This window comes from Oratosquilla oratoria, unplaced genomic scaffold (assembly GCF_046742065.1).
Source record: "Oratosquilla oratoria isolate Oo_2021 unplaced genomic scaffold, ASM4674206v1 SCAFFOLD78, whole genome shotgun sequence".
Lineage (NCBI taxonomy): Eukaryota > Metazoa > Arthropoda > Malacostraca > Stomatopoda > Squillidae > Oratosquilla > Oratosquilla oratoria.
The window spans coordinates 227,836-251,818 of record NW_027467742.1 but is presented as its reverse complement, the minus strand read 5'-3'; the positions used below and the strand labels follow the sequence as shown (position 1 = coordinate 251,818).

The window sequence follows — 23,983 nt, the reverse complement described above, 5'->3', positions numbered from 1 at the left end:
CTCACCCCTGATTCCCCATTTCCACACCACCACTCCAGTGCTAAATTTTCACCATTCTGAAGAAATAAAAGTGGTGTATAATACATATAAATCATGTTTAGTTAATGGCGATTCAGATAATGAGAATTTGGATATACGTCCATATACCAACAACTTTTTCCCCCTTACAAGAGAGGTAGCTAAAGTCAAAGGCATAAATCCACTCCCACCCATTTCATCTCCACACACACAATTTGGATATGGGAGAGATTAACTGTGTATGAAATAAATAAACATACAAACATGTATTGTAACCTAGCTCCTCCTCAGTTTAAGTAGGAAGCTGAAAATAAATAGACCATACAATCCTCTATCCCTAATACTTATCTTTAATGACGGTTAACTAATCCCCTTTCAAAGAAGAGGGGTGGGGTTGCCGATTAAATGAAGTGGCCTTGCTGTGGATATGCTATTATGCTATGACTTACTGCACTGCTTCTAACCCAGGGTGGTGGGCAAGATGCAGGGATGACCCGTCATCCAGGAGTAGCCAAGATGAGTGGGAGGGATGGGAGGAGGGAGGGGGTGGTGATGAAATTGGTGGGATTGGAAATATACCTTTTGACTTTGGCTACCTCCCATGTAAGGGGGAAAAAACCCTTGGTATATGTTTGTATGTATGTATCCTTCCTCTCTACTGCCCTCTTTACATCTCTCCTTAATGTCCTCAGATTCTGCCTCAAATGAAGTGTCATCTGCAAACAACAACTGACTCACTCCTCACTTCCCCTCATGAAACAGTAAATATACATACATCAAATTACCTTTCATACACACTTTCTCACCCCCCATCCCCCACCCACTCCCCCTAATGCATCATAACATCATCCATACACAATCCTTCTCCATTCACCCCTATCTTCTGTCCTCTCCCGTCCTTCCTCAACAGACATTCCTCTCTTTTGTAATGACCCAGGGCAGTGGACAGGATGCCTGGATGACCTGTCATCCAGGAGGTGCCAAGATGAGAGGGAGGAGGGAGGGTGGAGGGGAGTGGTTTCTATGCCTTTTTCTTTTTGGCTATCCCCTGTGTAAGGGGGAAAAAGCCTTTGGTATATGCATGTATGTACATATACCAAGGGGCTTTTCCCCCTTATAAATAAGCCAAAGTTGTGATTGTGATAGAGTTTAACGTCACAAACTCCTCCCATCGGAAGGCTTGGACGGTGTCCCTTACAGAGGACTTTGTAGCATGGAATTTAATGAACCATGCCCTTGGTTCAACTTCCCCGGTGGCAGGATTCGAACCGCCATCCCCTCGACCTTTGCCACAAGTTACGATGTCCTAACCCGCTCAACCAGCGAGCTTCCGAAAGCCAAAGTTAAAAGGCATAATTCCACTCTCACCTGTTCCATCTCCACTAATTCCACTTCTATTCCCCACCCTTCCCTTCCTCTCTTGGCACCTCCTGGATGACGGATCATCCCTACATCTTGCCCACTGTCTTGGGTCAGAAGCAATGCAGCAAGACAGAGCATATCCATAGCAAACCTGCTTCACTTAACTGGCGACCCCCCTCTCTGTTCCCTCATGCATAAAAAGAGAGGACGAGGAGAAATCCCTTCAGGCTGTTTCAAAATATTATTCACACATAAGCATCCTCAACCCCCACATTCCCCTGCTCCTCTCTTCCTTGCATAACAGTATCATCTATACACAGTAAATCTCCATTCATCCCTATCTCCTGCCTTCTCCCTTCCTTGCTCAATATAATAAACCAAATACAGTACTACCTCTCATTAATGAACTAAAAGGGGGTAACGGTGTCCGTTGATGTGAATAATCCGCTGATTTGGAGTGGTTTTTGGGTGGCACAGTGATTGCACAGCACTAAACAACAGCACCAAAAACACAGCGAAAACACAGCAAAAACACCGCAAACACAGCTAATTAACGTCCGTTAATGAGAGGTAGCACTGTACTGGCTGACCAGTTTAGTGTGCTACTATTTGGACGGAAGGTCTGTACAGAGGTGATTCAAAGTTGTAAAGCTGAACAAGTTTGTAGAAGGGGAATAGTACAAAAATCCTCCATAAAGAGACATTATCCTAGCCTTCTCTGACTGGGCAATTCATGATATTAAACCAAATTGAATTAAATTGTAATAACAACAAAAAATCAGTGTACTCGGCCATGAGAAAAATTATACGTACAAAGTATGCGGTGACCAATCTGAAGAGACCACTAATGCTCCCAATGTCACACACTTCCTCGTCTATTTCGTACATTTCCTCCTGGGTGAGCGGGTTCAAGTCCTGCAATATAATGAGAATGGATGAGGGTATGGAGAGAGAGGAACATGGCAAGGATGAATTATATAAGCTGTTTGTTTTCTGAGATTGTACGTAGTTTGAGAATGTCCTGATAAGGATGAAATGTCAGTGAATAAAATCTGTTCTCTGTACTTAGCTCACCACCCTTCCACTCATTCGTCTTCCATACTTCAACAAGTTGTTGTTGTTGTCGTTCCCTAGACTGTCTGTCTGAGCAGTCCCGTCTCCCCAAGGAATGCCACGGCCGAAATGGGGTTTTCCCACAGAATCCTTTATGGAGTGTATGTTGTGTTGTTTGTGTGTATGATTGTGTATAATGCAGTCTTCTATTATGTGTTGAATAGTATAGGGTGAAGTGTTACATCCTGGGCAGTTGTCCGCAATACAGTCATCCAGTCTCTTCTGGTAGCTTAGAAGGGCTGGGTGGTGGCTACACCACAGTCTGGCCAGGGCCCTGACAAGGGGAGGGGCAGGGGGGGGGGGGGCAATGCCCCCCGGGGCAGCATGTTTAGGAGGAGTGGCACTTTTGGTGAAAAGAAGGTCAAACAAATTCCCCCTAATGTACTTTTAATGCATGATTTATTTATCATGAGTTGTGTGTATGAATGATGTGTGTATAAACATTGTTTTGTGGATGAATATTACATGTGAATCGTACTAGTGACCATCAGATGTGGAAGGTGGTGGTAGTGGTGGTGTGTGTGTGTGGGGGGGGGGCAGCACTTACCCATGTTGGGGCCCTGAGTCTGGCCAGGTAGACCCTGTCCTTATGGGGGAGAGAGGATTCAGAGGGATGGATATCTGGGGGTCTGGCATGCAGCAATGTGTTGTATTTTAGTGCATTAATGGAGCAGTGAGTGATATGATTATGAATATGTTTCCGGGGGTAGTTGTTGTTGTTGTTGTTGTCGTTCCCTAGACTGTCTGTCCGAGCAGTCCCGTCTCCCCAAGGAATGCCACTGCCGAAACTGGGTTTTCCCACAAATCCTTTAAAGAGTGTATGTTGTGTTGTTTGTGTGCATGATTGTGTATAATGCAGTCTTCCATTATGTGTTGTATGGTATGGGGTGAAGTGTTACATCCTGGGCAGCTGTTCACAATGCGGTCATCCAGCCTCTTCTGGTAGCTTAGAAGTGCTGGGTGGTGGCCGCACCGCACTACATAGCAGAACACCCACACACACCAAGAAACATTAAAACAACACCCAAAGACCTTTATCATGCACAGATACTCTCTTCTCTTCCTCCACAACCACCAAATACCAGCCTTCCGGGGGTAGTTGTATGTCTTGGCTAGTTATCTCTCTTATAAGGGAGATGAAACCTATTAGTACATTAAATATAAGAGAACTCCACATAGAAAACTATTGGGCAAAAATCCTTTTTCCATTCCATTTATGGATTCTATTCCAAGAAATTAGAAAATTAGGTTTTCCAAAAGAATGCATACATACATACATATATAAACCAAGGGCTTTTTCCCTCTTACAAAGGGGGTATCCAAAGTCAAAATGCATAAATCCACTCCCACCCATTTCATTCCCACATACTCCACTCCCATTCACCACCCCTCCCTCCCTCTTTTCTTGGCTATTCCTGGATAACGGGTCATCCCTGCATCTTGTCTGCTGCCCTGGGTCAGAAGCAATGCAGCAAGACACAGCACATCCACAGCAACGCCACTCCATTTAATTGGCGACTCCCCGTCTCCATACCCTCTTGCAGAAAAACAGATGGAGATAAATCCTTTTGGACTGCATCAGAATTGGCACCAACAAAACTAGCATATGAAGAGAGACTAGCAAAACTTGAGCTACAGACACTAGAGCAGAGAAGAGAGAGAGGAGATTTGATAGCTATTTACAGAATCATGAAAGGCATAGAAATAATTGATAGAGAGAATCTAATAAAATGGGATGATAGAAATACAAGAGGACACAGAAAGAAAATCAAGACAGCTATAGAAGAGATCTGAAAAAGAACAGCTTTCCTCACAGAGTAATAGACAGTTGGAACAAGTTAGATGAGAAAGTGGTGTGTGCAAAAACAATACATGAATTTAAAAATAGTTTAGATAAAATGAGATATGAAGACGGGACACCACGAGCATAGCTCCCCTTCCCGTAAAATACAACTAGGTAAATACAGGTAAACGTCGACTTACGATGGCATTAGGTTTCGATAGAGCCATCGTAAGACGATCTCATCGTAAGTCGATCCCCACTCTGTTCCGTGGTCACTGTACCTAGCCTACCTGTATATTAACCACCAGAGATACTGAATATAGCCTATTAAACATGTACAGTAGTTTATTTAATTATTTTTATCCTTTTTACCATATTCAAACACTATACTGTACATACTCCCCCTCCCACCATCCCCCACCCACTCCCTTCCATGCATCACAGTATCATCCATACATAGCCAAAAGAGAGCAAAAACCACAAAAAAACAACAACTAAAGAGCATCAACGTATTGAAAGTATTAACCACAACTAATATATGAGTTATACAGCTGCATTAATCTATAGAATAAACCAAAAGGAAAAAAGACCAGTGGGACAAGATTAATGAATTTTTGTTTGATAAATGTCTGTAAAGTTTCACAAACGGAAGCAGAAAGATGAAGCTCCAGAAGCACACGAAAGCCGAAAACTCGTACATAACGACTTTTTCCCCTTTCAATGGGAGGTAGTCAAAGTCAAAAGACATATTTCCACTCCCACCCATTCCACTCCTATCCACCATTCCTCTCCCTTCCTCCCTCCCTCTCATCTTGGCTCCTCCTGGATGACGGGTCATCCCTGGATCTCGCCCATCGCCCTGGGTCAAACACATTCCCGAACGGTGATCTTCTGCTCAGCAGCCCGCAGCTTGACCATCAGACGTAGTGTGTCTCCTCAAAATTTAGTTAAATAAAGACAATCATTACTATACCTCTTTCTTGATGCGTCTGAATATTTCTTTTAAAGAATCAGCATCCACAGGTTCTTCAAAACTATCGCCATATTTATCATACAACTGACTGACAGCCTGGTTCGCTTCCTCTGTCAAATGAACGGAATTGAGTGGAGACCAAGGCACCATTCTGTTTTCTTCAAAACACTGGATAAGCCAGGATGGACGAACAATGTTGTACTGGCGAGATTTCACGTAGTTCTGCACCTTTATTGTCATTGTATCTGCAATAATGCAGAATGTTTTGGGCCCTAAGAGAGAGAAAAGAAAAAAGAAATTATGAGCACACATACATATACCAAAGGCTTTCTTCCCCCTTACTTGAGATATAGAAAAAAAAAAAAAACAAAAAAAGACATAGAAACCTCCTACATACTCCGCTCCCATCTCCCTTACTCCCTCCCTCTTGTCTTGGCACCTCCTGGATGACGGGTCATCCCTGCATCTTGTACACTGCCCTGGGTAAAGAAGCAGTGTCGCAAGACATAGTAAACCCACAGCAAGGCTGCTTCATTAAATCGGCGACACCCACCCCTCTCTCTCCTTTGAACATACATGCAAAAATACATAGTTTTACTTTCCTAAAAACAACTAATGTATATAAAATGAATGCCCTATTAGAAGAACAAAGCATATATGAAATGACATAAAAAAAAATTGGAGCACTTAAATAATCAATTAATCAATCCTTCAATCAATTCACTGTTCCAGGTCTCTCTGAATTGGCCTGCAAGCCAGTTATGAAAGACATGTTGCATTTTCTAGATAGAATTAGAGTTGGGCAGTGTACGATGAGGTGCTCTATGTATTCTAAATGATGGTTGCATCTACGTGAATCTCTAGTTAGCCCTATTCTGTGTTGATGCTGTTTCAATACTGGATGATGGCATGAATGAAGTCATACCAGTGTGGTTCTTATTGGTCATGGAAATGATTTCTGGGTTGGACTGATGTCTGGAGGAGCCGGGTGGTGCATGGAGTTTGGTAGTTGATCCAGGAGTGCTTGTTTTATGTTATGAGTGTGTATGTATTTACCTAACTGTAGTGTTCAGGTTTGGAGCAAATGCTCATGTGTTTTTGCATGAGTGCTCTGAGAGGCCAATGAATCCATTACTTCTGGTCTCTCTTAGACTCGTGGTCTCCAAGAAACTGGCAACATCCTCTGGGTGGGACCGCAAGTCACTAAGAGAGGAGATACAGTGTTGTTGTCAGGGCCAGCCGACAACAATAAGAACAACAACTTCAATCAAGTCTATTGCTGTTAGCCCCTAGAATACTCGTGGTCTCCAAGAAACTGGTAATATCCTCTGAATGGGACCGTAAGTCACTATGAGAGGAGATACAGTGTTGTTGTCAGGGCCAGCCGACAACAATAAGAACAACAACTTCAATCAAGTCTATTGCTGTTAGCCCCTAGAATACTCATGGTCTCCAAGAAACTGGTAACACCCTCTGGATGGGACCATAAGTCAATAAGAGAGGAGATACAGTGTTGTTGTCAAGGCCAGCCGACAACAATATGAGCAACAACTTCAATCAAGTCTATTGCTGTTAGCCCCTAGAATACTCATGGTCTCCAAGAAACTGGCAACAGCCTCTGGGTGGGACCATAAGTCAATAAGAGAGGAGATACAGTGTTGTTGTCAGGGCCAGCCAACAACAATAAGAACAACAACTTCAATCAAGTCTATTGCTGTTAGCCCCTAGAATATGATGAGGCCCATGTAGGCGTCATAAGGCGTGAGTGAGTATATGACGATGCCAGCGTTGGTGTCCTGATTCTATTTATTTTGTAGTTGTAGCTGAGTGACCCTCATGTTCTGTAAACAGGCTTGATTGTGTTTTCTACAGTTACAGTGAGACCTCTCATTAACGGACGTTAATTAGCTGTGTTTGCGGTGCTTTCGCTGTGTTTTCGTTTTTTTTGGTGCTGTTGTTTAGCGTGTGCAATCACTGTGCCACCCAAAAACCACTCCAAAACACCGAAAACACAGCAAAAACAACGCAAACGCAGCTAATTAACGTCCGTTAATGAGAGCTCAGTCTCAAAACATTCTTAGTGCACGAGAATGAGTGGGCTATAACAGCCGTAACTTTATATTTTGTAACGCGCATATTGCGATGCATCGTCGTACATCAGGCAGCTAATGTGTGTGCGAATGTTTGACTTGTATTGAAGAGGTTAACTACCTGGATGCTGAGTGAAGGTTCCTCCGTGTTCTGCCACCTTCCTCTCTAGCTGATGTTTGTTCCACTTTGGTCCACCATCGACAATACACATCTCTTTCTTTTGTAACAGTTCATCTTTCTGTCTCGAGAAATTACAAAAAAATAAAAACACATAAGTGTACAAATTGTACAAGTTAGTTGTGTTTTTAAATTACATATATACATACATATACCAAAGGCTTTTTCCCCCTTACAAGGGAGGTAGCCAAAAAGAAAAAGGCATAAAAACCATTCCCACCCATTCCATCCCTAAATACACTCCACTCCCCTCCACCCTCTTATCTTGGCACCTCCTGGATGACGGGTCATCCCTGCATCTTGCCCACTGCCCTGAGTCAGAGGCAGTGTCGCAAGACACAGCACATCCACAGCAAGGCTGCTTCATTAAATCTGCAACCCCCCTCTCTGTCCCCTCATGCAGAAAAGGAGAAGACAGGGAGAAATGTAAAATACAGGAAACAACTAAATTTCTGAGTGGAAAGAAAAGGGTTATGAATGCAAAGAAAAAGTGGTATGAGATTGATTGTACTCATGACACTACTGAGTGAAGACTTGGAATCTGAAGAAGGCAGAAGAAAAAAACATAAGCATGTTTGAGATGACATGTCTGAGAAGCACGATAGGTGATACAAGGATGGACAGGTGGTGATGGATACGGAGCTGCCTAGCGTAGACCTTATTGTCTTTTGCAGTCTCCTTTATTCTTATGTTCTTATGACAGGTGGTGATGGATACGGAACTGCCTAGTGTAGACCTTACTGTCTCTTGCAGTCTCCTTTATTCTTATGTTCTTATGACAGGTGGTGATGGATACGGAGCTGCCTAGTGTAGGCCTTATGGTCTCTTGCAGTCTCCTTTATTCTTATGTTCTTATGACAGTGTGAAAAATATGTTGGTTTGGAAGACAGACGGATATGCACGACAGGCTCCCATGAACACAGTTCCAACATTGTAAACTACAGTTATGTAAATGCACACAAATGTACAAAATTGTTAGGAGATAAGAATAATCACCAATCATACTACTTAGTAAAGGTTTTGAAAGCAAAGAAAAATGTATATACATACATATACCAAGGGATTTTTCCCCCATACAAGGGGGGTAGCCAAAGTCAAAAGGCATAATTCCACTCTCACCCATTTCATCCCTACCCATTCCACCCCTCCCTCCCTCCATCTTATCTTGGCTCCTCTTGGGTCTGAGGCAATGCAGCACGACAAAGCACATCCACAAAGAAAAATGTACAAAAACTTATTACAACATACCAACAACTTGAAATAAGTCAAATATTAGATCTTCCTCACCTTCACGACAGAACTCAAGTCTGCTGGTTTGAAATGATCGGGTAAAGTGGGCTGGATAACGCGGGGTGCTGCTCTCTTCTTTGGCGATGACTTCTCCCCGTCATCAATGTAATGTTTGGTAGCCAGCTTACCACTTGCTTCCTATCATCAAAGACATGTAGACACAAATTTCTTTAGATTTTGTAATTCTTTAAAAAGAATGCATACATATACCAAAGGCTTTTTTCCCCCTTATAAGGGAGGTAGCTTAAAAAAAGAAAAAAAAAATTAAATAAATAGATAACTAAATAAATAAATGAATAAAAATAAAATAAATAATGCAACATAAGTATCTTCACACAAAAAATTTGGTAAAATTTGGGAATGAAATGACCCACAGAAAGAATGCAGCATGAGTATATTCATACAGAAAATTTGGTAAAATTTGGGAATCAAATGACCCACAGAAATAATGCAAACATTTCTTAAGAGAGTTTAAATGTGTTTCTAAGTATATACTAATCTACAAGAGCCACACCATGAGAAAGTCACTTTCTATGAAGTCACATGAATGAAAATATTATGTCCATAATATAAACAAAGTATTTGACTTTACTGCATTACCCTAGATTTTCTATTATCAGGGACCATTGAGTAGTAAAGCTGCAGATTTTCCAAACCCATCAACCAACTCATCTCCAACAGGAGGTATAGCCCTGAAGGGACTCCTTCCCACCCACCCTCATGCCGCTCCTGACGTCCTACTTACCATGTTCCTAATCTTCAACTCACCTTTCCTTACAGTTTAGTTTCACTCAGTGCTAACACATCCATACAAGAATTTAAGAACAAACTAGATGCTGTAAGATACAAAGGCGGGTCACTAGGAGCATAGCTCCCTTTTTGTATAATACAACTAGGTAAATACACATATATACTACCCACAGGTGGGCGCAATTTGAGAAAATTGAAGTCTGATTAGCGATTACTGATTACAAAAAAAGACAAGTGACCTGGATTAATTGCAAATTGTTTAAAATTTTCGGCAGTCTGATTGTGATTATCCAATTTGTTTGGTGGGGGTTCGTCTAATTCAATTATCGGATTTGAAAATGCAAATCCAATCAATCAGATAATCAGACTTCCAAATTGGAATGCCACCCCTGATATTACCAATCTCTTCACTTTTGCTTTCCTTTGTATCACATCTAATGATCCAACTACTAAGGATCTCATTAACCCATTAAACTCCGATGACAAGATGTCTTGTCATTTGGTCAAATAAAACAAAAAATTATAAAACACCAAAATGTTTGATCCAACACCAGTCCTCGCTTCGCTCTCTTCACGAAGCGAGGAGGATTGACGTCATATTTTTCTGGTGTTGGATCAAACATTTTGGTGTTTTATATATTTTTTGTTTTATTTGACCAAATGACAAGACATCTTGTCATCGGAGTTTAATGGGTTAAGAGTCCCTTTCCCAGATTCTTTTATGCTTTGATTTTTTGTAGGAAAATAATGGAGAGCACAGGATCCCTTTATGCCTCCCATTTGGTCACCTTCTATAACATGTATGGGTATACAGTGGCAGCATTCTTTCCCCCCTCCTATTACGTGAGTAAAAATTATTTAACTATTTTTCCGAATATCTGTTTACATACCTCAACAAGGCTCTTCAGTTGGGTGGTTGTCAAGGCGTCATACCACGGCTTGTCATATCTCACTTTTTCTACACGAGGAAATCTTAACGTAACGCCTGTCTGGTACAGTTCACTCTTCACTATTTCTGCAGCACGAACCTACCCGGAAATATCATTATCTTGTTACTGGCATACATATAACAAATTACCTTTTTCCCTTTATTATGGGGTGGCAGAGTCAAAGCATATTTACTTACTACAACAAATCAACACATCGATTAAATGAAATTGTGTATCTTTATGCATGCATAAATACTATAAAGACTTCATAATCTTACATTTGGTCAATAAGCATCATAATTGCACAAACAAATGATTAATAATATTCCTCTCATTGCTTACGACATCAAGTTGAAGCAAAATAAAATAATTACAACAGTCATCCCTGACTCGAACTGAGGCTTGCGAAGAAGCAAAACCGACGCTCTACCAACTGAACTACCGGGGATGACTGTCGGAATTATTTGATTGACATCGCCGTCAGTGACGATTCTATTCAGGTTGAAGCAAAATGTTAAATGTGCAAAGTTTGACGTTTAAAATCTTTCATGTGACTCAGACACATTTTGAGCACTCACAACCGTTCTTTTAATTATACTAAATCTACTCACAAATTATCAAACACTAAAGCTGACCTGAACAATACATGAATTGGCTGGGTTGATCCAAACATCCGGCTTTTCTCTGGAGACGATAACTCCCCTTGGTTGATGGGACTGAATGTTTGAATTGAGCTTAGCCAAAAGATTATTAAGCTCGGCAACTGTATAGCCTGATCCAATACGACAAATGGAATGAAACTGACTGGGTTTGGCACCTGTCAACAAAATAAGATCATATAGTCAGATTGTACAGAATTAGCTCATCGAACACAAGTGATAATACAAAGTTATATACATACATCCATACATCAGATTTTCCCCTTTATAAGAGGAGGTGGCTTAATCAAGGTATATATCTATCTCACAACCCTCCAACATTTGCTTGTTCTCTCCCTCATCTTAGCTATCGATTGATTAATTGATTGATTGATTGGTCTTTGTTCTTTGTGGATGAGGGATTTAATTCTACTGAGAAAAATTCCCCATCTGACATCATTTCAAACTTATTTCAATCAACTTTTCTGTTGTATCTTAGACATACATACATACATCTTTTTTCCCCTTACATAGGAGGTAGCCAAAGTCAAAAGGCAATCCACTCCCATCCACTTCATCTCCACTCATTCCACTTCTGTTCACCACTCTTCCTTCCTTCTCATCTTGGCTCCTCCTGGATGATGGGTCATCCCTGCATCTTGCCCATTGCACCTCTATCTTATAAATAGTAATTAGTCTTGCTGCTACTCAGTAATTATATTCACATGTGGGGAACTCCATGTTTATGGAGCTCTCTCTAGATAGAAAAAGTCTGATATATATATACATACATACATATACCAAAGGCTTTTTCCCCCTACATGGGGGGTAGCCAAAAAGAAAAAGGCATAGAAACCACTCCCACCCATTCCATTTCCTATATATTCCACTCTCCTCCACCCTCCCTCTTATAAGTCTGATATATATATATATATATATATATATACATACATACATATACCAATAGGTCTTTTTTTTCCTATAATTATCTATGTATCTATATACCAAGAGTTTTTTTCCCCCTTATAAGGGAGGTAGCCAAGTCAAAGGTACGTACCTCCTCCCACCCTTCCCCTTTCTCATCTTAGCTACTCACGAAGAAGATATATAGATTGTCATCATATTAAGACAAACAACCTCTTCCACACAGTAACAGTTTTTGAAAAATTTGTTGTGCATAACACCATGCAATTCTATTTGACTAAGAGGATTAGAATTATTTCAAAACTATATGAAATGAAAGGTTAAAACTGCACTCAGCCATTGATTTAACAAACCTCCATTTAGTCTAGTGACTGGTAATAATTTTCCGAGTCCCAAACTATACAATCACAGCATAACAAGAACCCATCTTCATAATCCTTGGTAAGTCTGATACAAAATTAGAGTAAATATGTTGAATTTATCAATCTCATTTTGTCTTTTAATTAAGGGATGGGTACCTTTCATATGACTTTTGGACTGGTATAGTTTACATATTTTGTTCTGGTTATGATTATTCTATTTATATTTATTTTATTATTTTTTTTTTTTTGCATTGCTTCTGACCCAGGGCAATAGGCGTGATACAGGGATGACCTGTCATCCAGGAGGAGCCAAGAAAAAAGAGAGGGAGGGGTGGTGAATGGGAGTGGAGTGGGTGGGGATGAAATGGGTGGGAGTGGAATTATGCCTTTTGACTTTAGGTATTTCCTTTGTAAGGGGGCAAAAGTCCTTGGTATCTGTATGATAAAAAATATACAAAGGACTTCCCTTATAAGGAAAGAGGCCCTTGTTATATAGATAGACGATGATTCAGTTTAACATCACAAAACTCCCCCTATCAGAAGGCTAGGACAGTGCCCCTTACAGAGGACTTTCTAGCATGGAATTTAATCAATCATACCCTTGGTTCAACTCGCCAGTGGCAGGGTTCGAAACACCATCACCTTGACCTCTGCTGCAAGTAGCAATGCCCTAAACCACTTGGCCAACGAGTGTCCTTATATCTATCTATTCTATCTATATATTAAGGGTTTTCCCCCTTATGAAGGAGGTAGCCATGACCAAAGGCACATACCTACTCCCACCCACCACCCTTTCCCCCTTCTCATCTTAGCTCCTCATGGATGACAGGTCATACCTGTATCATGCCCACTGCCCCGGGTCAGAAGCAGTGTAGCAAGACACAGTACATCTACAGCAAGGCCACTTCACATAATCAGTGACCTACCCTCTCCGTCCCCTCATCCTTATATAAATAGATGACCCGTCATCCAGGAGGTGCCAAGATAAGAGGGAGGGAGGAGGAGGGTGGAGGGGAGTAGAATATATAGGAAATGGAATGGGTGGGAGTGGTTTCTATGCCTTTTTTGGCTATCTCCCGTGTAGGGGGAAAAAGCCTTTGGTATATGTATGTAAGAATGTATTCAGTTGTGGTGGCATATCCTGGATTAAGGGGATTGTGTACAATAGTGGCTTACCTGGTTCATCTACTGGAACAGCCACAGCAAGCAGAAAGTGGGAGAGGACCCCCTTCTTTCTTCCAGATCCATAATAGGCACCAACAATCAAGAGGTCTAACTCTGGCACCAAGGAATCCACATACTGGAAAACACAACAGGTTTTGCAATATCATTCCAACAGGCATCATATCAATTCAAAAGGTTTTACAAAATAAATCTAACATGTTTTTCGTTATCAATCCAACGGGTTTATGGTATGGTGATGTGATGATGATACTGTTTAATATTACACAGGGCGGTGGGCAGGGTGCTACCTCCCTTGTAAGGGGGAAAAAGCCTTGGTATATGTATGTATGTATGTATCATTCCAACAGGCATCATATCAATTCAAAAGGTTTTACAAAATAAATCCAACATGTTTTTCGTTATCAATCCAAGGGGTTTATGGTATGGTGACGTGATGATGATACTGTTTAATGTTACACAATATCATTACAACAGGCATCATATCAATTCAAAAGGTTTTACAAAATAAATCCAACACGTTTTCGTTATCAATCCAACAGGTTTATGGTATGGTGACGCGATGATGATACTGTTTAATGTTACAAAATATCACTCCAACAGGCATCATATCAATTCAAAAGGTTTTACAAAATAAATCTAACATGTTTTTTTGTTATCAATCCAACGGGTTTATGGTGTGGTGACGTGATGATGATATGGCTTAATGTAACAAACTATCCCCCCTATCAGCAGGCTAAGATGATACCCCTCACAGAGGACTTTGTAGCATGGAATTCAATTAACCATGCCCTTGACTCAACTTCACCGGTGGCAGGATTCAAACAGCCATCCCTTTGACCTTTCCTGCAAGTAATGATGCCGTAATTGCTGAGGACCACAATGGAAATAAGCTTACGTGCTTTTTTGTGTTATCCTCGGCAAATGTAATTGTTATTTCGATCTATGTGTTCTTTTCATTACAGTATACCCTCACTCATTCGCGGTTCAACGTTCACGGCCCCACATATTCGTGAATTTCTTAATCCATTTTTTTTTAGCAGAAAAACGCTCACATTCACCATAACTGGTAAATTATTTTAAAATAACAATGTTAGTTAATATAAAATATAAAATTAGAAAAGAGAGATGATACAGTATAACTGGTAAATGATTTCAAAATAACAGTGTCAGTAAATATAAAATAAAAAATTAGAAAAGAGAGATGATACAGTATAACTGGTAAATAACTTTAAAATAACAATGTCAGTAAATATAAAATAAAAAATAGAAAAGAGAGATGATACAGTATAATGTTTTTAATCTATCATTACTATGTACATATTATACTACATTATTACTGTTTTTAATTTATCGTTACTATATATTACTACATTATTACTGTATTGATGAGTAAGAGTCTTTAGAATGTGTTTGGGAAGCATATTTTAGTATATATAATATCATACATCTGCGTTTTATAAGTGCATCAATAATTCGCGGATTTTCGGGATTCGCAGGAGGGGAAGGAACATAACCCCCGCGAATAGCGGGGGGATACTGTATCTGCACTTCATGTATATTGATTCAATGCCAAATAAACTTATTATTATTATTATCATTATTAACTTGCTCAGCCAAAGAGCTTCTAAATATGGTGAAGTACATACATACATATACCAAAGGCTTTTTCCCCCTTACATGGGGGGTAGCAGGGGATAAGTGGAATTTACCTCTGGTTTGACCTTGATCCATCCTGCTTTCCTCGACGCTGGACGATAAACAGAGTCAGGATCCTTGAGCACCACGCCTTCTTCGTGTTGATCAATGGCTTCGTTCAGAACTCTGACAACGTCTTCCCTGTTGAGATAATGAATTAGGAGTTCAAATTAAATACACACAAACATATACCAATGGCTTTTTCTCCCTTACAAGGGGGGTAGCCAAAGTCAAATGGCATAATTCCACTCCCACCCATTTCATCTCCACCCACTCCACTCCCATTCACAACCCCTCCCTCCATCTTTTTCATTTAGGCTCCTCGTTGATGATGGGTCATTCCTGCATCTTGCCCATTGCCTCGGGTCAGAAGCAATGCAGCGAGGCACAGCATGTCCACAGCAAGGGCACTTCATCTAATTGGTGACCTCCACTCTCTGTCCCCTCATACATAATATAGTGAATGAAACACACTGAATTAAATACATTGAGGGTTTATCTGTTAGTTTCAGGCCTATCTCTACAAGGTTATGCATGTTAATTGTTCTTCTCTTTCACTCCATCTTACTTCTATTGTGTCCCATTATGTGAACTCATTGTAGTGATGTTGCATTTGAAGGTATGGCAATACCAATCGTATTTCAGTATTCCATTCTGTATTGTTGCAAGTCCATTTCTGGCTCGCCCATAGCCCCTCATGATGCTTACGTAGGCATCACGAGGTGCGGGTGAGTACATGAGGATGCCAGCGTTGGCTTCCTGATTATATTTATAGATTGACCTCTCGTTAACGGATGTTAATTAGCTATGTTTGCGGTGTTTTTGGTGCTGTTGTTTAGTGCTGTGCAATCACCATGCCACCCAAAAACCACTCCAAATCAACGGATTATTCACATCAACGGACACCGTTACCCCCTTTTAGTCCGTTAATGAGAGGTCAATCTGTATTTTGTAGTTGCAGCTGAGTGAGCTCCATAGTCTATGAACTGGCCTGATCATATTTTCTGCAGTTATTAACATTCAGAGTGAAAGAGAAAAAGTAATACATCTGTAACTTTATATCTTATCATGGATGTGTTGTGATGCATCATCGTACATCAATCAGCTAATGTGTGCTTGAATATTTGACTCATACTGAAGAGGACAAGAAGGTCTCCCTCCTCAAATGAGTGCCATAAACCCTTTGAGAGACATCATGTACCCTCACGACACCTTTTACCTTCTGGGGCTAATTGTGGAAATGGTCGAGAGAAATTACGAGGGAAGCTGGCATTTCAATATAAGAGGCATCCAAAAACAGAGGGGCATCCCTACCACTTTTACTGGTTTCAAGTTAAGCATGGATAATACAATAATGTACAAAATGCAAAATTTTATGTGCATTTTCCTCAAAAACTATATTTTAGCTGAGATGCCCCTTTGGTATAGGTATGTTGTTTCTGGATGCCTTAATTATATGCTATAACTGTATAAATTTTAAAATTGCATGTAAATATTGGATTAGATTTATTGGCAATAAGATACAGTAAAAGCTCTCTTATCTGGCATTCAGGTATCCGGCAACTTCAAGTATCAGGCATAGTTTTTCCGAGCATTAAAATCTATAAAAATCTATATGAAATCAATACAAATCGATAAAATTTCCCACGCGAGGCTTTAATTGTTCCCGCCGTCACCAGAGCGCACCACTGTCTGGGTCAGTTTCTCGCCACCCTTCACTTATTTTAGTGACCCCTTCAGAAAAGTACAGAGAAGGTTAGTGTCTAGTGATGAGCTGTATGTTGGCGAGTGAGGTGGTGATGCCGCAATCATGTGACGCTTTGTTTATGTTACGGTATGTGATACTATATGTTAACTGACATTAATAGTGAGTAAAGGGGGTGATTGTACACACATTTCTGTACCCCTTCAAGTATCCGGAATTTTCGAGTACCCGGCATGCCTTTGGTCCCAGTGATGCCGGATAAGAGAGCCTTTACTGTACACATATATAAAAACAAAATGTATAAAATTGTGAGGCTAAGGCAATGAAGCATAAGAAACTTATTTGCATTGTGGTCCTGTACTTATATAGTAACTTGCTAATTAAGCTGATGCTGTGATACATGGAAGGGAATGGGTGGGGGATGGGGGGGGGCTAGAGATTAGTTATGTGTGAATATTTTGATGCAGCCTAAAGGGATTTCTTCCCATCTCCTCTTTTTCTGCGTAAGGGGATGAAGAGAGGTGTTGCTGATTAAATGAAGTGGCCTTGCTGTGGATGTGCTGTGTCTTGCTGCATTGCTTCTGAGCCTGGGCAATGGGCGAGATGCAGGGAAGATCCGTCATCTAGGAGGAACCTAGATAAGAGGAAGGGAGGGAGGGAGGAGTGGTGAATGGGAGTGGAGTGGGTGGGAATGGAATAATGCCTTTTGACTTTGGCTACCTCCCTTTTATGGGGGAAAATCCTTTGGTATATGTATGTATGCATGTAAATATAATCATATAATAATTTGCTTATTAAACATTCACAACAATATTATAAAATGCACTTCTTCATATTTTATAGGGATGTTTACAACAAATAATTATGAGTGGCTTACTTAGTTTTCACTTGTACTCTTGGTGAGATCATAATTCTTCCTTCTTTACTATTGACAACTGTGGGGATTTTCTCCAAACGCTCTCTCAAAGGTAAGTTTGTTAGAATGGTTCCATTCAAGTAAATAATATCAAATACTACAAAACAAACTTGTAAATCTCCATCTTCCTTGAGGTTTTTTACATCCATATGTTCTCCTAAAAGAAGAAAATGAAGAAGAAAAAAAAATCACTTTATTCAGACTAAATAAAAAAAAAAATCTTAATTTATGCATAACTCTAAACTACAATACATCCTACATACAACAGACTCTATATCTTCTGATTTGATAGCATCATTTGAATGTTAGATCTTCACCAAATAACAGTCTCCTTTAGCTTCAGAGTTCTTAAGATAATATATCTTTTTGTTCAAGACAGTTAGCCTGGGGCAACAGACTGACTGTCACTTGAACTAAAAGAATGAGAAGAGATATGATACTACGAATGTGACACAATCTGGTAGAGCAAAAAATAACTAAATATACATTTTACCTTTAGTAACAATACAACTTCGTGATTTACTCCAAGCAATCATTTCCCCATCCAGAATAACTTCTTCCACACTGGGCTTCAGAAGTCTATGTAAATGTGGCGTAAACAGGCCTGAGAATGGATCTTCGCCAAAGTTGGAGGTGAAGTCAAAACCATTTCTGAGGAAGTGGTCAAACAACAATAAGGAAAAATGATAACATGCAATGTCCATACTGTATGGCATTTGTATTGCATCACTACACTAATTTCACCACTTTGGTATGATGATGCCAATATAGGCGTCATGAGAAGTGAGGGGGTACATGAAGATCCTGCCATCGGCATTTTGATTATATATTTTTTTTGTAGTTGTACACGAGTTATCCCCGGATTCTGTGAACTGGTTTGATCATGTTTTCTGTGTACATTATTACGCAGAGTAAAAGAGAATGAGTAATACAGCAGTGACTTTATATTTTACAATGTGAGTAATGTGATGCAAATTACATATGGCAGCCGATGCTGCACATGAGAATTTGAAGTGGTTAATCATAACCAAACTTGAATCTTTTTGTGATTTTATATATGAAACTCATTGTGTTTGTCCTACTAAAAGTCAAGGTATAACAGGATCTGAGTGGAGGACTTGAAACAACTTTACATGCCTTACCTTGCTACCTCCTTTAAAAGAGGTAAGAAGCCCTTTGGTAAAGAGATAGATAGACCTATATACCAAAGTGACAACAAATGTCTAATATTGTTTAAAACTAATTAATATTTGGCTGAAGGATCAAATGCACTGTTGATGCTTCTTGCATCCATACCTGGAGAAATATTTGTAGACATTTCCTCTTTTGTGTACCTGTGACCTTTCGCCATCATATTTGGTTTCCACATAAAAAGCTTTGTGATCCATCTGCTGCTCCACTTTCTCAAGCACCGCCCGCTCCGCTAGCATTGGACGGAAGGGCGCAAACACGGACACCTCAATTTCATGAAGTCTCACTGAAGGATCTTTCAGTGTAGTGCAGACCTTGAGGGTAAAAGATAAGGAATCTCAACCTGGTATGAAAGTGACTCGTTCGTGATTATATTAGTTTTTATTGTTTAATATTTTTATATTTAACTAACTACATTTGTCTGCTTTTGACTTATAGGACTCAATATTTCATCATAGCATTCTTTCTCTATTAAATCTGTCCATCAACTATATGCACATAGAGTGTACAAACAAACTTTTAAGTGTTCACATCAATCTCCTCTATAAGAACTTTATACACTATAAAAGATTTCATTGATATCAAATATCATGTTCCATTACTCACTTTTTCCAGACTGTTATTCACATCATAATAATCTTTGGCATCAGGATGCCAGGCATAGAAAATGGTTCCCTGTCCAAGACCAAGCTTCATGTCCTTCAACAAGACTCGAATCAACCACTTCTGTTCCAGTGCTGTCATACCCCGCAGCATCGTAAGAAGCACTCTCTCCACCTCGCCTGAAAACAACCAAAGAGGAGGTAACGGACACTTGCGTGACACGAATCAACCACTTCTGTTCCAGTACAGTCATGCCCCGCAGCATCGTAAGAAGCACTTTCTCCGCCTCGCCTGAAAACAACCAAAGAGGAGGTAACGGACACTGGCGTAAGTGGTTCTATGGGGCAACACTTGAGGAGGATAATTTTTCCACTACCAATCTGTGAAGCCCATGAACACCCTTACTTCCATCTAGAGGTGCAGTCCAGCACTCAAGTTTGTGAAATGGGCTCAAGATCTCTAACGTCTTTCACTATTTTCTACTTTTTTTTTTACATACGGGGAACTGATAAATGCTGTGAAATACTATAACTATACTTGATGCACTGCTCACAAAAAAAAGATAAAGATGATATTAGTACTGATAACAATATCCTTCTTTTTAAACTCATTGATAAAGCTGATTTTGGATAAGTGAGTAGCGATCTGAATCCGAATCCCTCCCTCATTTTCAGCAGATGGGAATAAAACACATCACATCCTGAGAGGAGAAGGCAGAGGAGGAGGAGGAGGCAGAAGAGGATGCAGAGGAGGAGGAAGAGAAGAAAAGTATCGTCCTACCCCAATGCACCAATAACTTCATAAATGAAAGCATCGTGGAGGTTCCTACCATGACTTTTCATTGCGTAATTCTCCGCAATGGATGTGAGGTGAGAGTCTACATCCTCCAGTGTCATCTTGCCTTCGCTAGGACACCGATTACGGAGCACAAAATAGGCAACCTCAGCAAAGTCTCCTGAATCGCTGGTGCCAGAAGTTTTGGGGGCCCTGAAATATCCATAAAAATTTAATGTTTCCAAATGAAAAGGAGCTAGGAAAAAAAAAAAAAAAAAAAAAAAAAAAATCAATAAAAATGAATAAAAATGGATAAATAGAAAAATGTATATAAAAAAAAATATATAGAAGAGAATTTACATAACACGGATGGACAAAAGGAAGTGCAGACCTAAAATTAAGTAGTTTGGAAGCATCATTTCCATCCTTCTTGAGTCCAAGGATACGAATGTATAGTTCCGCTAGTTTTTTCTCCTTAACACCATATGCTCCTCTTGCACGGTCTAATGCAGGCAGGAGAACTCGTATTACAGGAAAGAATGTATCCTTCTGTAAAGGAATCCAGAATATGTATAAAACACTTACCGGTATCTTATCATGTATGCCAAAAATGTAACATATCTATACAGTGAGATCTCTCATTAACGGAAGGTAATTAGCTGTGCTTGCGGTGTTTTCACTGTGTTTTGGAGTGGTTTTTGGGTGGCATAGTGATTGCACGCACTAAACAACAGCACCAAAAACACAGCAAAAACACCGCAAACACAGCTAATTAATGTCCGTTAATGAGACGTCTCACTGTATTGATAAATAAAATTTAATATCCACAAGTAGCTATGATGAGAGGGAAACTAATGGGCAGTGGATGGGAGTGGAATGGGTGAGAGTGGGTGCAAGTGTTAGGTCGCTACCTCTTTCAAAGGGCGAAGAGAACCTTGGCATAAAGATAGATGGAGAAATTTGAATATATATAGAAAACATTTAAATATGTATCTAATGGAAGCAAAAATATATGGATATATACAAAGCCCTCAATTTGGTTCTCCCCTTCTTGCCAACTGTGTAGTTAATGAATGGAATAAACTTCCTGCAGAGGCAGTGGAATGTAGTTCAGTTCCAAGCTTTATGATTTATTTAGATAAACACCTAAGCAAGATGCTGTAATGACTGCCATTTATGTCATACTATTTGTTTATTTGTTTGTTATTATTTGTCTGTTTGTTTATTATCATCTGCTTGATTTTCACTTATTATTAGTTATATGTAAACATGGAACATAAGAGAAGAAGAGGGAAGGAGTTTGAATGTGTTTGAGATGAGGTGTCTGAGAAGTATGATGGGGGTTACTAGGCTAGATAGAGTGAGAAATGAGGAGGTGAGGAGGAGAACAGGGGTGGAAAAGGAGCTGGGAGATAGGGTTGATGAAAGAATATTAGGATGGTTTGGACACATAGAAAGAATGAGTGAAGAAAGACTAGTAAAAGAGGTATGGAAGGCAGATGTGGAGGGAGTGAACATGAGGGGACGTCCTAGGATGAGGTGGATGGATGGGGTGAAGGGGGCTTTGGGGAAGAGGGGAATGTCTGTTGAGGAAGGACGGGAGAGGACAGAAGACGGGTGAATGGAGAATGGTTGTATATGGATGATGTTGTAATTGCATGAGTTGGAATGGGTGGGGGGATGGGGGGTGAGGTAGTATGTGTGAGTAAAATTTGACGCAGCCCGAAGGGATTTCTCTCCGTCCTCTCCTTTTATGCAATGGGGGGACGGAGAGGGGGGGTCGCCGATTTAATGAAGCGGCCTTGCTGTGGATGTGCTGTGTCTTGCGACACTGCTTCTGACCCAGGGCAGTGGGCAAGGTGCAGGGATGACCCGTCATCCAGGAGGTGCTCAGATAAGAGGGAGGGTGGAGGGGTGTGGAGTGTATTCAGGGATGGAATGGGTGGAAATTATTTTATGCCTTTCCCTTTTTGGCTACCTCCCTTGTAAGGGGGAAAAAGCCTTGGTATATGTATGTATGTACTATTTGTTTATTATTTAACTATACCTATGAGTTTATTTATTCTATTTATTATTATCTATATTATTATAATTTTTATTTATTTATTTATCATTATCATAATTTTTTCGGATCTGACCTAGTTATGGACCAAAAGGTCTCCTATTGGCATGCTCTGCCTTTGTAATCCTTCTACATCTGGAATGGTTCCTATCAATGGGATGAGAGTGCCATAGTACAACTTTTTTTTAATAATGAACTCAAATATGTAAGATGGATGAGGCTTATATGAATACAGTCGTACCTCGGTACTCGACCGCCTCTATACTCGACCAAATCGGTGCTCGACCAAAAAATTCGAGTAGAAAATGCATCGGACCTCGAACAGATTTTCGGTACTCGACTAGCTCGAACAGCGGGTAAGCGTCAGTTCGACTCAGACCGCCAGCGGAGTAAGACGTACGCAGTTTGTTCGAGTATTTCTTCCCAGATTTAAACTTTTTCGTGTTGCTCTAGCCCTTAATAATGGGTCCAAAGAAAGACAGTGATAAGGGGAAAATTGGTTTCGGTGTTCGAACAAATCGGTGCTCGACCACCACCTCAGAACGGATTATGGTCGAGTACCGAGGTACGACTGTATGTGCAAAGGATATGAAATGGTTTAAGACACAAGTTAAGATAACACAATATTCTAGGAGTAATCTTCCTTCTAATAGAATTTTTGTTAAACTGGATAGCTGCTGATGTTCTGATGATCTGCACAGATGATCGCTCAAAATTGCAGAAGACTTTTTTCCTCATTGTTCAATGTAGAACAGACGGTACGCAGATGAATATTGGAAACCCCTGTTCCAGATTGAACAACGAGGAAAAAAAAAAAAAAAGTCTTCTGCAATCAGCTACACAGATTGTCAGAACGTCGGTACCTATCCAGTTTAACGAAATGTGACACAATGTTTACAATAATAAAATGTACCCTAAAGAAGAAAATACTTACACTATGAGTACTCTTTGCATTTTGCTCAGAAAGAAAGTCACGATATTGTTTTACAAACTCAAACAATATCTTCTTTTTCTTTTTACTGTCTTTTTGTATAGCCTGTATCTTCTCCAAAACATCGCAAAGCAGAGACCATCTGAACCGGGAAGCAACACTTGTAGACATAATGTTCTTCAGCAGAGGAGCTACCTGGTTTTGGTAGATATCTTTACCTGAATGGAATAAAACATAAGATATGCAAATTAAAATGCCTTGAAAGCTATAGAAAAATACACATACCAAAAGGCCCTTCCCATCCCTTATAAGGAAGATGAGCTAGTCAAAGCATACCAGTACTAATAATAAATGACAAAAAAAGATATATATAAGCATATAATAGAACAATAGGCATGCATACAATTTAGATCATGTAGATATCTGGAACCAAGAAGAATTCCAATGCCAGAACTGATTAATACACTGTTCCAAGCCTCTCTTGGAGCAGATTCATGGCTCCTGGGTAAAT

The 23,983-nt window shown here is 40.0% G+C and overlaps 1 protein-coding gene across 2 annotated transcripts in view; it reads right to left on the bottom strand.

Moving 5' to 3' along the window:
* LOC143023993 (DNA ligase 4-like) overlaps positions 1 to 23,983 on the bottom strand; it is a 28,197-nt gene that overhangs the window by 2,293 nt on the left and 1,921 nt on the right. For both annotated transcript variants that reach the window (XM_076182680.1, XM_076182679.1), the window contains exons 2-16: positions 23,476 to 23,690; positions 20,871 to 21,028; positions 20,535 to 20,692; positions 19,709 to 19,884; positions 19,208 to 19,416; positions 18,405 to 18,562; positions 17,873 to 18,068; positions 15,305 to 15,431; positions 13,587 to 13,710; positions 11,122 to 11,303; positions 10,448 to 10,585; positions 8,805 to 8,945; positions 7,461 to 7,578; positions 5,250 to 5,521; positions 2,194 to 2,295 (exon numbers count right to left, since the gene is read on the bottom strand). In XM_076182680.1, coding sequence (XP_076038795.1) covers positions 2,194 to 2,295; positions 5,250 to 5,521; positions 7,461 to 7,578; positions 8,805 to 8,945; positions 10,448 to 10,585; positions 11,122 to 11,303; positions 13,587 to 13,710; positions 15,305 to 15,431; positions 17,873 to 18,068; positions 18,405 to 18,562; positions 19,208 to 19,416; positions 19,709 to 19,884; positions 20,535 to 20,692; positions 20,871 to 21,028; positions 23,476 to 23,643 — 2,427 coding nt within the window. In that variant the 5' untranslated portion in view covers positions 23,644 to 23,690. The remainder of the gene's footprint in view (positions 1 to 2,193; positions 2,296 to 5,249; positions 5,522 to 7,460; positions 7,579 to 8,804; positions 8,946 to 10,447; positions 10,586 to 11,121; positions 11,304 to 13,586; positions 13,711 to 15,304; positions 15,432 to 17,872; positions 18,069 to 18,404; positions 18,563 to 19,207; positions 19,417 to 19,708; positions 19,885 to 20,534; positions 20,693 to 20,870; positions 21,029 to 23,475; positions 23,691 to 23,983) is intronic.